Source organism: Camelus ferus, chromosome 3, assembly GCF_009834535.1.
Source record: "Camelus ferus isolate YT-003-E chromosome 3, BCGSAC_Cfer_1.0, whole genome shotgun sequence".
NCBI lineage: Eukaryota > Metazoa > Chordata > Mammalia > Artiodactyla > Camelidae > Camelus > Camelus ferus.
Window position 1 is genome coordinate 74797034 of NC_045698.1, and position 15377 is coordinate 74812410.

At 40.5% G+C, this 15377-nt stretch overlaps 1 protein-coding gene across 9 annotated transcripts in view; it reads left to right on the forward strand.

Moving 5' to 3' along the window:
- The window catches only part of FER (FER tyrosine kinase), a 367832-nt gene extending 354042 nt beyond the window's left edge, over window positions 1–13790 (forward strand). For all 9 annotated transcript variants that reach the window (XM_032476468.1, XM_032476472.1, XM_032476473.1 and 6 more), the window contains 2 exons: window positions 3191–3313; window positions 4376–13790. In XM_032476468.1, the coding sequence (XP_032332359.1) occupies window positions 3191–3313; window positions 4376–4518 (266 nt within the window). In that variant the 3' untranslated portion in view covers window positions 4519–13790. The remainder of the gene's footprint in view (window positions 1–3190; window positions 3314–4375) is intronic.
- Window positions 13791–15377: the final 1587 nt, after the last annotated feature.

Consider the following 15377-nt stretch of genomic DNA (forward strand, 5'->3'; position numbering starts at 1 on the left):
CAGACATGGAACAAATAATTCTAAAATTTGTTTGGAATCACAAAAGAGCCAAAGCAATCTTGAGAAAGAAGTACAAGCTGAAGGCATCATACTCCTTGATTTCAAACTATACTACTAAGATGTAGTATTTAAAACAGTATGGTGTTACAATAAACAGACACAAAGAACAACAGAACAGAATAGAAAGCCTAGAAATAAAGCCATGCATATATAGTCAATTAATATATGACAAAGGAGCTAAGAATATACACTGGGAAAAGGACACCTCTTCAGTAAACAGTGAGAAAACTGGACAGCCATATGCAAAAGAATGAAATGGACCATTATCTTACACCATATGCAAAAATTAAGTCAACATGGTTAGACTTACAAGATCTTATGGTAGCTCACAGAGAAAAAAATGTGACAATGACTATATATATATGTTCATGTATAACTGAAAAAGTGTGCTCTACACTGGAATGTGACACAACATTGTAAAATGATTATAACTCAATAAAAAATGTTAAAAAAAAATGGTTAGACTTGAATATAAAGACCTGAAGCCATAAAATTCCTAAAAGAAAACCATGGGCAGTAAGCTCCTTGACATTAGTGCTGGAGATATTTTTTTATTTTGCATCAAAACAAAGAGAACAAAAGCAAAAATAAACACTTGGGGCTATTTCAAACCTAAAAGCTTCTGCACAGCAAAGGAAACCACTCACAAAACAAAACCCTACTGAATGAGAGAAAATATTCATAAATCATATCTGATAGGGGTTAATACTTAAATATATAAAGAACTCATACAACTAAAGACAAAAAAAATCCAGTTTAAAAATGGGCAGAAATTCAGAATAGACATTTTTCCAAAGAAGAGATATATATGACCAATAGGTTCATGAAAAGATACTTAACATCACTAATCATCAGGGAAATGCAAATTAAAACCACAATGACATATCACCTTACACCTGTTAGAATGGCTTTTATTAAAAAGACAAGAAATAACAAGCGTTGGCAAGGATGTGGAGAAAAGGATCCCACCTACCCTGTCAGTGGGAATGAAAAGTGGTGCAGCCACTATGGAAAATAGTGTGGCGTTTCCTCATAAAATTAAAAATAGAACTACCATAACATCTAGCAGTTCCACTTCCGGGTATTTGTCTGAAGAAAGCCAAAATGCTAACTGAAAAAGATACATGCACCTCCCCATTCACTACCACATTATTTATAACAACCAAGATATAGAAACAATCTAAGTGTCCATCAAAAGAGGACTAAAGAAAGAAGATACGGTGTTTGTGTGTGTGTGTATACATATATATATGCAATAGAATATTATTCAACCATAACAGTGAGATTTTGCCAACTGTGACAACATGGATGGATATTGAGAGCATTATGCCAAGTGGATATGTCAGACAGCGAAAGACACATGCTGTATGATCTCATTTACATGTGAAATCTTAAAAAACAACAACGAAGACAAAACCACTCTCATAGATACAGAGAACAAACTGGTGGCTGCCAGTAAGGGGTTAAACAGGTGAAGATGGTCAAGAGGTACAAACTTCCATCTATAAAACAAGTAAGTCCTGGCGGTGCAACATAAAGTATGGTGGCTGTAATACTGCACTGCATACTTGAAAGTTGCTAAGAGAGTAGATTTTAAAAGTTTTCATCACAAGAAAAAAATTTGACTACAGATAGTGATGAATGTTAGACTTAGTGATTATTTTGCAATATATACAGATATTGAATCATCATGTTGTACACTTGAAACTAATGTTATATGTCAGCTATACCTCAATAAGAAAAACAAGGAATTAACTAATTAATTAATTTTTAAAAATTACCCAGGAAAACCAGATTCAAAAGCCCAGGTTATAAAGTTAGGTTGTAAGCTTTCACTTCTAGGCTGTGACCTTAGTTTACAATACAACCGGCTGTTCTTGATCTGTCCCGGACACCACCTCACAAAAGGACGCATTTGGCTCTCTGTGCCTTGTGCGTCCTTAAAGCGTTAGTTAGTCTTAACTTGTAGCCACTGAATGGTGTTCATGAAAAGTGTTCAATTAATGGGTGCCAAACATGAAAAGAATTGATATGCAGACAAGGAAACTAATCTTCCTACCGACTAGCATAGTGAATGTCGATAATTACTGTCTAGGAAGAAGGAAGCTAATTCACACAGCTGGAGACGATAATCAGCAAGTACACTCCAGACTCTAACGTCAGAGCAGTTATCACGGCACAGCCATACCCTCGTTCTCCGTTTGCTTTTTTCAAGAGAAAGGGCCATCCTACTCAAAGTAACAAGACATTTTTAGAGGAGAGGCATTTATAAATCCTAGAATGGCAGAAACATGTTGGAAAAGTTTGGAAATTCATAACCTTTTGGAGGTTAGAAAGGCCTTTCTTCTTCCCTTCCTTGATTTCACATTCATTCCTAACGGTATCTTGTATTGGCTTTTATCTCTGTGCTTCTCTAATCGATTACCAAGAAAAAAACAAAAACAAAGAAACCTAAGAGCTTATTAGCTCATGTAATTCAGTGAAACAGGTGCACCAAGATATTTTGACAAATCAAGACACCATGTAATTTAAAGAAGTTGTTTTTCTTTTTATCAGTCAACTATGTTAATTTCTGCTCTATTCAAAACACAGAAAAATGTATTTTCCATAAGTGAAACTATCAGGAGAAAATGAGACCTTTTAGCATGTAGGACTATCTGTAAACAGTGATGAGTAAAAAAAACTGAAGTTAAGAAACTTCCCTTATTGCTTTAAGCTTGTTTGTAATTTTAGCTGAAAGAAAATGATGCAGTCAGACAAAATTGCAGAAATCCAACTATTTTAGTCTTCTAGGCATAGATGTGTACAAATTTATATCTTTCTGATATAACCCATCCACTTCACTTGGATGCCACAGGGAAACTAAGCCTGCATGCTGAGTGAATAGTTGTTCTCGGTGGGGGAAAAGTGACTCGGAAGGTTTTTCAGGTAAATGAGCAGCCTGAAGACTGTTCATTTAGTTGGTACTGTTACTACTGCTGCAAAGTAAAACTAGTGGAGAATAAGATCAGTAGTTACTCAGTTCCTGATAAGTTTAAATATGTTAATATGTGACTGACATAGACAAACACAACCAGAAGTGGTCGCCCACGTATCCACCAACCTGACCATGGTTTTGTTCGCCCTCCAGGGAGATACAGCTCTGAGAGTGACGTGTGGAGCTTTGGCATCCTGCTCTGGGAGACCTTCAGCTTAGGGGTCTGCCCATACCCCGGAATGACGAATCAGCAAGCCCGAGAGCAAGTGGAAAGAGGTGAGCCCCCAACACAGGGCAGTGTGTCCACATCCAGCGACAGTGCTGTGTCTACATTTCCCGGCGGAGGCGGGGATGTAAACAGCAAGAACGGGTGTTGGTAAATCTACTTTTGAACCTTACAGATGGTGTGGCTCTTACACAACAAAAACCAACAACAACAACAAACTTCAAAAGATTCCAACATTTTAAATATAAAAAGCGGTAGGCTTTGCTCCCACTGCCCCTGCCTCGCACGGCATTTGCAAGGCTGTGCCATTCACTGTCTTCGAGGGAAGTGAGGTTGAGGAACGCTACCTATTTTTTTTTATTCTATGCCAAATAAACACCATTAATATTACTGCAAATTGAAATGTAGTTAGACGTCAGGAAGAAGCAGTCGAGTGTTCCCAGACAGATAGGAATAAGTAGGTGATGGTGACACCCTCACCGCACTTGTGTCATCCACGCCTTTCAAAAGAGAAAATACTGTGGACAGAATGGCAGCCCCCGGGCGGGGCATGTGGAAGGACTGGCTTGCTTCCTGCCTCTCGGAATTTGACTTCCTGAGGCAAATGCACACAGGCACGTCCGTGCCACCCAGCACGCTGCTCGGACACTGCCAGGTGACTGAATTAAAGACAAGATTCTTCTCAGACCATAAGGGAATATAACTCATATTCATTTGTATTTCACTTTTGAATTGGTGTTTATAAACCCTCATCCACTCTTCATCTTCAGAAACCTGAATTGAGGAGATGATTTTTTTTTTAAAACTCTGCCCACAGCATTGAAAGCAAATACTTAGAGCAACTAAAGCATGCATTTGTATGTGATTTACGTTACATCAGACTTTGTGACACATGAACAAACTGAAAATGGGTTCTTTGAACTAGAAGGTAATTCTATAATGTTGAAATCTGCATCACTTGTAGAAAAAAAAAAGTTTGCTCTAAAATGGATTTTTTGTTTCTATTAACTGACACTATAAGGTACTAAAAATGACAAGCAGCACAATGCCCTCTGTGAATATTTTAATCTTATCTCCATTCTAAATTCTCTGTTCTCCTCTTGGGTGTTCAGGATACCGAATGTCGGCCCCTCAGCATTGTCCAGAGGACATTTTTAAAATTATGATGAAGTGTTGGGATTATAAACCTGAAAACCGCCCCAAGTTCACAGAACTTCAGAAGGAGCTCACTGTCATCAAGAAGAAAATCACATAGTGACGGAACAGCGCAAACCCTGCCCGCCTCCAGGACTCCATCCTCCACTCTCGTTCACAATGAGTTTATACCACATTATGTGCAACAGTCTTCTAAGGTTATTTTTTTTTATTAACTGTTTTTTTTACACTATGTGCCATTAAAAAAGGTCAAAGTTAAATGCATTCAAGAGACAGACAGTCCTACCAAGGGCTTTCTTGCTCCCCACCGCAATCCTGCCATTTCAGCCTGTTGTAAATAGAAAAGCACAGGCTCTAAATGTGAGGGGGAACCAGTCCGTCTTTGTCACACCAGGACCCTTGCTGTTTCTCAGAGGTTCTGACTCCCGGCCCAGCTCATGGGCCACTGGCCTCTGCCACAGACCCTGCTCCGTCGGTGCTGTTGGCTGCACTGGTCACGCCATGTTCGCAACATTCCAGCCAAGGCTGGCTTTCCGCTCTGCTAAGGAAGAGTGTATTTGTCAACATCATTTTATGTTGGGAATTATTTGGACCTCCTAAGGTTTTTCTTTCCTTTCTTGCCAGAAATAAGCGCAGCGTAAGAATCCTCATGTTCCGGTTTTATTAGTAAGGCTGCTGCTTCCCTCCCCTTCCGTTCAGGCATCAGAAAATGATGCATGAAACGTCCTCAAAGAGCACACTTTTAGTTGAGGCCACAGCTTTTCAAGGATGTTGTAGAGAGCTGTGACAGCAAGAAGTAAGTTGGAACAGGAGGGTGGTCTGGAGAAAAGGGCAGCTAGACGGTCATCAAAGAGAAGAAAAGGAAAATATAGAATCTGCCTTCTTATCAGAGTTATGCCTTCACACACACACACACACACACACACACACACACACACCCTCTTTATTTTATGGTTTGAATTCATCAAAACGATTCTAAGAAATGTTTATTTTCAGGAGTTCATATTTAAAGCCTTCTTAATGGCCTCAGAAATTTTTGTAGAGGAACTTCAAAGCACAAGTCCACAGAAATAACAACATACTTTTGGTTAAGGACCTTCCCTTAAGAGGAGAAATCCCAAAATTTAATTCCCTTCATGTGAGCCAGTTTCCAAAGCTGTCAGAATTTCATGATCCTAGTTCATAAACATATCCATGTGTGTACACACGTGGGCGTGTGCATGTAGACACACACACACACACATAAAACTAAGAAGCCAGGAAGCTGTAAATGGAGTAAATGGTCAAGAAGTGAAATGAAGATTATTAAGGAAACAGAGAGAGAGAGAGACAGCCCTCCTACCGCCACTTGCCCCCTTCGTTTACTCTTACACTGTTACCTGGAAATCCCTATCATTAGCTGACAGGTATGCAAGCACAGCTCTGGAGATGCTTCACAGGAATAAAATGTTAACACAGAGTTGAAACTAGAATTCTGTTTAGCTGAATCTTAGCTGCATCCAGGGAACTTACCCCATGCTCTGTGTATAGTTGCCTCTCAGGATAAATATGTGTGGAAGAGATGGTCACGCTCAGGGGTAAATGTGGCTTGGGAGCTTTTAATAAGAGCTCAGGCCTGTGTCCAAAGAGCACATTAGTGACTGTTTGGTCTCCATTCATTGGAAGAGCTTCTGGGATAGAAAATTCCTCCTACCACCTCCAGCTCTTTGCTGCCCGTGAATATCACTGCACAAAACTCACACTCAGTTGATTTTAAAGAGTATACAGGATAATACTGAAGAGAAAAATGGCTTGTGTCCACCATTTCAGTCTCCTTGCCAGCTTTGTACACATTTAATGATTACCACACCCAGACTAAAATGAAAGTTTGAATACACTTGCCCTCAAAAATACTGCAGTATACAAAACAGCTTTTTTTTTTAAAATTAGCATCGTTTCCCTTCTGTCAAATATTGGAAAGAAATGAAGCCTTCTCTTGATGGTGTATACTATGGTCAGTTAAAGCACAGATTCATGAATTAAGACCTCTAGTCTTCGGGCACTTGCCAGCTTTCAAAAGCAAGAAAAAAATGGGGACATTTCCACTCTTTGTCAGTATTTCCAAGTGCATCTCTCTGTACTATTCTTTATTTAAAGAAAACAGCCTCCCATCACTGAGCAGCCCCAATGCTAAGCTCTCAGTAAAAGAGAGAATGATGGTTCGGGCTTCAATTTTGTGAAGACCTGAAGTTTAAATCTTTGCATTCTGGTGCAAAGGATGAACATGGCATTGATATTTCACTCATCCAGGCTGTTAGAATTTGCAATTCACATCATAACTCTGTGCTTAAATTAAAGAAGCTTTTCAAAACATCATGACATCTGCAGCATTTAAATTCTATTTTCTTCTTTGTCCCAAAGCAAGCAGTGGTATAGTTCAGGATTAATAACGCATTGGGAGTCTTTCAGGATCATATCAGTTGCAGAGAATATTAAATTTCATATAGGCACATGCATTAAGAAAAACTTATGCAGATCATTTTTTACCGTTAATTTTGTTGTGCTCGAAGCATAATTTATTCATCCCTTCTGTCACTGATAATTATTGGAATTATACACTTCAGGAGGCTAATCCATATCCAAAAAGCACACGTACAAATACTGTTCTGAATTTGCAAGTTGATGTAGAAAAAGAAGTCTTCAGAAATACATAAAATCATATGACTTGTTTAATAAGAAAACAGTTGTAACCAAAACTGCCACTGGTCTGAATGCAATTCAGCCAGGTCACAAATCTTTGTGTTGTTAATGGCTTTTTTCAAGCATTGCATATATTACTCCTATACAGTTCCTGTCATAATTCCTTAAATTTATGAATACGGAATGAGGGGAGGGTAAGCCCAGGCAGTCTGACTCTCACCTGCATTTTTCTACCTTGAATCATCAAGGAGCCTTTATGACAAATATATAGGTAGGTTATCATTTTTCAAGGAAATAAGTCTTTTATTGTCAAAATAACATTTATTACCAACATTTGAAACCTTAAATTATTTTGTATTCCATGTAATCTAAGGTTACTTCCCAAAGCCAACATATTCTTTCTCTTCCAGGAATATAATAATAAAGGATTAATAAGTTTGTTTAGACTTTCAAAACCAGAGATTTCATTTCAGTCCATCCTGCCACTAGGTCCCCAGTGAAAGGTCTCATGTAATCACTTCTCTCTTCTCTCCCTAATTTCATATTGTCAATAAAGTTCTTCATCCATAATTCACCATTTTATCACAGATACGCTCTTATTGAAACATCTCGCTAGCAGGTCAGTATAGAAGATGAGTCTAATTCTATCAGCCATTATTCAGTGCACATTTCACAACTATTTTTCATTTGAGGGTTGTTTCTAAAAGAAAAGAAAATGTTTATTCATTGAAATAGTCTTAATTTCCTTTAAGCCACGATATAGTTTCCTTGTCTACGTTATACTAATGTTTCAGTTCTGACATACAGTTTTATATGAAGTTTGGCTAATAGCACTAAAATAGCCATGGCTTCACAGTACTGGTGTGAGATTGTGTCAAGAAGTAAGTGTTTTAATTATAATATATGCCACACACTGTGGACCTTGCAGAGGGACAAACATAAAAATTAGGATGCAGAAATGCATGTCCAGGTCGTGTGTTGCTGCCATTCGGTGATCTCAGTCACACCGCTGTATAGTCCATTCTGGGGAGTCATCAGCTGTTCTAGAAACGTACCTGGAAGCCTTCCTTAGTATACAGTGTGAGCACTATTCTGTGGCCGTGTGTCCTTTGAAGTGACGTTGATGGATTCTTTCTGAAAAGAGGTTGTTTGCCTCAACCCTGTTTACATATATATACACTCCCCAATCACACCATTGATATTTTAGATATTTCTTATCAACAGACCTGATTGTCCATAAACACCATTCTGAGTCATATGAAGACTGACTTTTGTATTTAGGAGTTCAGAGCCCTCACACAAAACAGACTAACGCAAAATACAAAGAACAACAAAGGGGACAAATAATTGAAAAAGACAAGGTTTCTTTATGTATTAATATGTTAATTAAATGAAAACAAAGATTTTATATGAAAATGAGTTTATATGACATTTCCATTATACTATTAAGTTAGCATGAAAGTTTACCATTAAAATAAAGTGTTACCTCTTTTGTTACTAACTCTGATTTGCTGATACATATCAGGAATTTTTTAATTAAATATTTTAGTTTTATTTATTTTTTTCTGTTTTGATTAGCTTCATATCAAATCTGAATACTGTATTATTTGGGAGAATCCAGACCTACATATTAATTTCTGTAAGAGAAAACACTCTGATTTAAAAGTCCAGATTTCAAGATGACCTCCTTGAAGGAAATACTGGTACAGTTGTGGAGTCCCATAAAATTCTCCTTTAAAAAATAATGCTGTAATACAGAAGGTGTATAAGCTATATATGTTAGTCATAATTCAATTTAAGGAAATATTTATTGCCCCTTGAAAACCATCCTACTGCCTCATACTGCTTCAAAGATTAAATTCTGAATTGTTAAGTGTAGCCATTAAAACTCACTTAGCTGCCCAAGAAGGACAGATTCTTGGAGGTGGTAGAAAAGTCCTGCTGTAGTAAATTCCTAGTCACTTTAAACTGCAGAGCAGTAATGAGCAGAGGCTTCAGCACACCTGTTAATAAGGAGCTGAGGCGAGCATCCACAAAGGAAGAAAGGAAAGAACCGGTTACTCTGAGGCAGGACGAAGCCACCCCTGCAGAGAGTGTGGGATAATTAAAGTGGAACAGTGAAGACCCGGACAATGAATGTCATAGGAGGCCTGAGGGAGCAGGGCCACCAGGCCACAGCCTTCCTGTAGAAAATGTAAAAGATATTGCAGTCAGAAGAAGCAAAAGAGGTCACCCCTCCCGCGCACTTGGGGCCGTCCTCCGTCCCCAGCTCAGAGGCCGTGCTAGGTGGGGAGGGAGACACGTGCTCAGTGTCCTGCCAACTAAAGGGTTTGTCATGTGTGTTTAGACTGAAAAGAGACGACTCAAAGTCTCTCTGTGTGTGAGTTAGTGACACCCTCTCTTAAGCTAAGATCACTGATTGTTCTCACTGTATTATAAATCTCTGGCAGCAGTGGGTGAGAACATGCTGAGATCGGCCCTGTCTCGTCTCTCCTCTAACGTTAACTACCTGGCCCCTGGCGTTACCCCACCTCCCTGCAACGAGCTCTGCTCTGGAGAAGCATGGAACCCAGCAGGGAAGGAGGAAAAGACTCATTCTCCTTGCCTTTATACTCAACATTTTAGGGAAAGCAATCGCAAAGTCATCCTAAAGCCAGGCACAGCCCGGCGAAGGGCAGGCGTGGACGGCAGAGAGAGAGGCACCCAGAAAGACTGAAGGGCAGGAAGGGCAACAGCAAAGAACCACTGCAGGGTGGCTCGTGGGCTCACCTTCCAACAAATCAATGCAGCATCAGTAAGGGAAAGCGAATCCTCAAAAGCCAATTTAGAGGCGCTTCCTGCTGCATTTTATTAAAGTTTACATGCCTCTCAAGTCTCTACAACATTTCTTAAGGGGCGTTGAATTGGATATTGATTTGATTTTCTTTATGCTGCCTCTATTTCTCAGGAGGTAGCCACTGTTGAATGAGAATGACTCTTGCTGGGTGTTTCTGCAAGGATGCAGACATGGCAGGGGTTCTGCCGGCTCCCTAAGCAGTGAGGAGCTGAGCAGTGGGGCACGCATGTCTGGGGTCACCCACACTGGGGCAACTGCTGTCAAAGTTTCTGCCTTTAATTTTATTAAAGAAAAGATACTTGCAACATAAAGACAGATTTAGCTTTCCTCCTTGCTGGCAAACTTGGAGGAGCCCCAAACCAAAAATATTTAAGATTCACTCTGAAAAGATTCAAATCTTCAATTTCTAAATCATCTTCCCAAACATTCCCATTAAAGCCAGAAGATGTGAGTGGTCTACAAAGTAATAAAATGTTGTAAGTGATGGTAATGACCCCAGGAGCAAAATTTTGCAGTATGTTTTCCCTCAGTGTGATTTATTCAGAAGCTTTTCTTGAACTACCACCATGTCAGGTTCAGGGAAGCCTGCTGGATGCTAGTTTTTCTGGGTTTGTTTTTTTTTTTTTTTTTTCTCCTTTCTGGTTGGTACTTCTTTTTCTCATATTCAGTTTCTTAATCCTTACTTTACCAAAACAGAAAAGCCTTTTTGTTATCAGCTTTTATCAGATAATACCTTAATTGACGTGGACCAAAGAGTTTCTCCTCAGGCTTTCTTTCAGGAGGCCCTTGCTTTGTAGGGAGCTCCCTGGCCTCCACTTACTGAGGCCAGCGGCACACCCTGTACATGAGCGGCCCCGTGGCAGACACAGCTTAGAACACAAAGAAGGCCTCGCTGTAGTCTTTGTGGTGGAGACAGGACAGTTAGGCCACAGATGTGTCTGACGAGTGACGCTACCAACAGAGGTTCCTGGGAGACTTTTCGGGATGGAAAGATCCCTGTGTGCAAATGTGTCCTGGGAAGCAGCCTGCTGACTCAGCCAAATAAGCTCACTAGGTGACCCGTCTCCAAAGAAATGTTAAAACGCTAATAATGATTATTTTAAACCCCTGGGCATATTCAGCTTTTCCATTCCACTCTTCTGTGCCAATTCCTTTTGTTTTCCTTCACACTTTTCTGGCCAGTGTATGTCTAAAAGTATTGCAGGTTTGCAATGGCAAAGAGGTTTTCCCTAGCTTCAGAAAAGAGGGTAGCAAACATAAAGACTTAAGTTCAAAAGAAGCCAATCTACCCAGACACACCGACCGCAGAGCGCCACTGTGTTAAAACATAAGCTCTACCCTACACTTCCCCCAGAGCAGTGCCTTCCCTAAAACGCCAGACATCACACCTTTCTCCTGTCTGCTACGAACAGCTCTAGGATCCAGATAGGCACCTTCCAGAAGCAATCCAAAACAGAAGTTAAAATGACATGCTAAGAAGCCAGATTACAACCATTAAAGCAGACAACAGAAACACTACTTCACCCCTTTGTACTTGTTAGAGCACCCATGAAAAAACTGTAACCATCTAGGCAATTCACCTGATCACAGGAGCTAATACCTTATTTTGAAAGCAAAGAATAGATGTCACTGGGAAAGATCAACATTTTGGGCAACACAGGATGAGGAGAAGGTGGCCGTTAAAAAGGAATCCCAGTTCCCACACTGGAGCAGCAAAAATCTGAGAATGAAAAAAGAAGTTGTGTATGAGTCCAAACTCATTATTAATATTTTCTTCATATAGCTCTTGTCAAACTGTACAACCTTGGGGTCTTTCGAGTTGCCTGAGCAATCTTTATGATGCAAAAAAACTATAACCACCCCCTCATCCCCAATGGGAACTCAAATTTCCAAGTGCCCTGGATTCAGAACCTCAGGGGCTGAGAGGGAATCTGGAATGTTATTACTGAGATTCCAGGCAAAAGGACCATCTTGGTAGTCCTTGCCAGCTCACTGATCCATGCTTTTGTTAATTTTTAAACAGGGAAGGCAGGGGGGATGGGGGTGCAAAACATCCTCTTACAAAGAAATTTTCCTTTTACAAATAATTTGATTTGGTAGAAATAAACTTGCCTGCCTGCTCTTAAGAAATGCCAGGCTGTTGTAAGCAAATGCAGAGGGCATGGTGCCCAGAGCCATGCTCAACATGAGCATGAATGTTTTCTCCAAACCCAAAGCACAGCAGTTCTTATATTTAGACTCTAGGATGCTGTGGAGACCCATCCCCTGCCAGCTTAATTACTTTGCTTCAGCTGCAAGTGGAAGACCAATCCCCACAGAAGCGAACTTGTTCGCCATAATTCCTCCTCAGTTGCCAGCCTTTGCACACTTGCAGTGCACAGAAAATATGCATGAATGAATTCATTATTTTTGGCCTTAGTGTCAAAGAGATTGGTTCCACAAGGTTCACCTGATTCCCTATAATAATTTCATATTTTATGATCCTGTGATTCTCTAATCCTACCTATAGGCTCTGAGCATCAAATCAGAATCAAAGATAAAGGGGAACTGGTAGAGACATAGAGGTGTCTTGGTTATTTCAAATTCATGACCAGAGTGGCCAAAGATGTGAAACTCCCTTTCACTTGATGAACAACAGACACTTCACTGTATGAAATGTCAGTTACCGACACCATCCTGGGACATAATCAGGCTCTCAACATGAACCACTGGTCAGGAGCACACTTCTCATGGTCCTTTTCTGTTTGTCATTTTCCTTCATGAAGCATTGAGATTTCTCACTGAAACAGCTTTATTAGTCAGATGTCTATAGACATGTTTATGTTTAATTTATGTTAAATATATTAAATTAGACGGCCTGCTTAAACAACATGAGTATAGTGGGGGGGGGTGAGTTCTGCTGACTTTATGTGATGGTTTTCTTTGTGCTTCTCTTGGTTTGGTCTGGCAAGTGCCCTAAAGGATTGGAACTCTCTGAAGTCACAGCCATATGACCACATAGGGTTAGGAAAAGCCAGGTAACTGCAGGAGAATAAAATCAAGTTGTCGAAGTCCCAAGAACAGCCCTGACTTCTTCAGGAACCCGAGCACACTGAAAGCAAAGATAAAATGTACAAATGGCGGCCATGCCGTGTGACTGTGGGCAGCCCATTGGCCTGAGGCACCGCCATCCCCCTGGTGCAGGCCCACAGCAAGTGGTTGCAGAAATATGACTTTCTGGGTTGCTTCTGCTTCCCTTTGTTAGAAGATGAATGTGGGTCGATGGGGGGTGGAATGGGCCTGCCCTCGGCCCCCCAGGTACAGATGTTCCATCTGCAAGCATAATTCTGAGCAAAGCACTCCTGTGGTGCACAGTTTCCTTTTAGTGCCAGTGCTGTCAGGTTAAAGCACCTTTAATATTCTTCTGTGGTTATTTTAAAATAACATATTTGTGAAGTGGATAAAAGAAACACTGGAAATAGGGTGCTTCTTATAAAAGGCTCAAGTGTAAAACACACCAGCAAGGCCTGTGGTGAGTTTATCTGGCTTTGTAAACAAGTCTAAAGATGAATGAGAGCTAAATATATCAGCAGCTAGTTGTCTGTCTTTTACCATTTTTAACTCAGATCTGTATTTAACACTTATTTATTTGTTAGTTTTACATTCAGAAGAAATACACTTTGAACTTTGGCTAATGTAGGATATTTTAAAATTGTTTTCTACTTTTTAAAAACACTATTTCACCATTTTTGTAAATGTAGACCATCTTTGAATAGCCTTTTTCTTTTCCAAGAGACCAATTACCACTCCTAGGTCTGCTGGACTTTTTTTTTTTTTTTTTTTACTGTATTCTTATAATAAATGTAAAATATTTGTAGCAAACTGTGCCTCGTCTTGTTTAATCTTTCCATTGTGTTTGTATTTCTCTTCCTTTTCCATATAAATTTCTCTAAACAGAAGAAAAGGAAGGAGAGATTTCCATGGTAACTGGCCTCCTAGGGATATAACTGCGTAAAAAATTATTAGCTTTCAGTTTCCCTGTAACTAAGCTTATGAGTTCTGATGATAATGGGTGTGTGTTGCTTACAGTCCAATCACCGCTTCCTCTGTCTCGAAATCAACACTGAAGTGTACTTCGAGTTCCATTTCTCTGTGAAAACTGGCTGTTGGCCAGAGTTTCTGTTATTGTTGTCTCATAACAGGATTTGTTTAGACATAACAAAAGGATTTAGAGGAGAAAGGTGGCTGAGGTGGATGTCTGGAAAGAGAAGCTGCGAGCTGCTACCGTGAGGCAGTGACGGACATGCGTCCTTGCTGGCTCCTGCAAGGGGCCGAGCCCACCACAGAGCCAAGATGCTGGACTTCTGTTTACCCTTCAGTCAGCAAATCGATCACCTTTCTAAAACGGCACACTCTTATTTACACAGGTTCCCCTGTGTTAAAGCAAGCCCTCTTCCCATCCCTGATCTTGGATTAGAAGAGCCAACCAGTGCCTTCTCAAAAACACATTTTCTGTTTGCAGGACAGCCCCCAAGCTTCTTAGGACAGGCAGAACAATACAGCCTTCTTCCACCTCCCCACTTCTGCAGCACTCAGGCTGACCAGGGCTGGGGGTTTCTGGCCCTGGGTGAATCGTTTCACCCTAGCTCTTAGTGGTCTGTCTGAGCCTGCATCCTCCTCTCCAGCAGGTGTGATTTCTGATCCATCATCCCAGACAATCTGTGCTTTTACTGACTTCAGTTAATTAGGACCAGGCGCATCCGTCACCAAGGAAGGTAGACTACTGGACCGAAGTCCCGTTCCCCAGGATGGATGAACAGCATCTCTGAAACTCCCTGGACTTCTCATAAAGCCCTGGACTTCAAGTATCACTGTACATACCCCTCCAGCTAGTGATTTCTTTCAGGCAGATGGTGGTGATGTTGCTTGCAAGGAAACATGGAGGTAAGAGCTAGTTTCTTTTGAAAACATCAATGGTTGCTCCCTCAGTTAAAAGCTGAGTCTAAATGAAGTATATTTTTAAACTCCCCAAATCTGCTACAACTGGACTACATACTTAGGCCAAAACTCATGATTACCACTGAATCAGACAGTTGGTGCTGCCTCCTGAGGCATCTGGCGTCGAAACAAGAACCAGGCTGGGAGCTAGGAAACCCGTGATCTCATCCCTGATTGGCCTCTCACTAGTTTGTAAACTTGAACGAGTCACACCACCTTGTAGGCCACAATTACCTCACCTGTAAAATAGGTTGGACTAAATAATTACCTAATACAACCCTTTTTTTTCTTTTCATCCACCACTCTCCCTTCCTAAAAGCATCCTGATTCCCTCTTCAGTATTTGGTGTGATCCTGATGGTGCCCTCTCACTATCGAAGCCAAAAGACAGACCCATCATCTTTCCTTATTTACCCAACTGGAGCTTTTCTCCCAGGACTGAGTCTCACAGGATGGAAGGGACAGGTG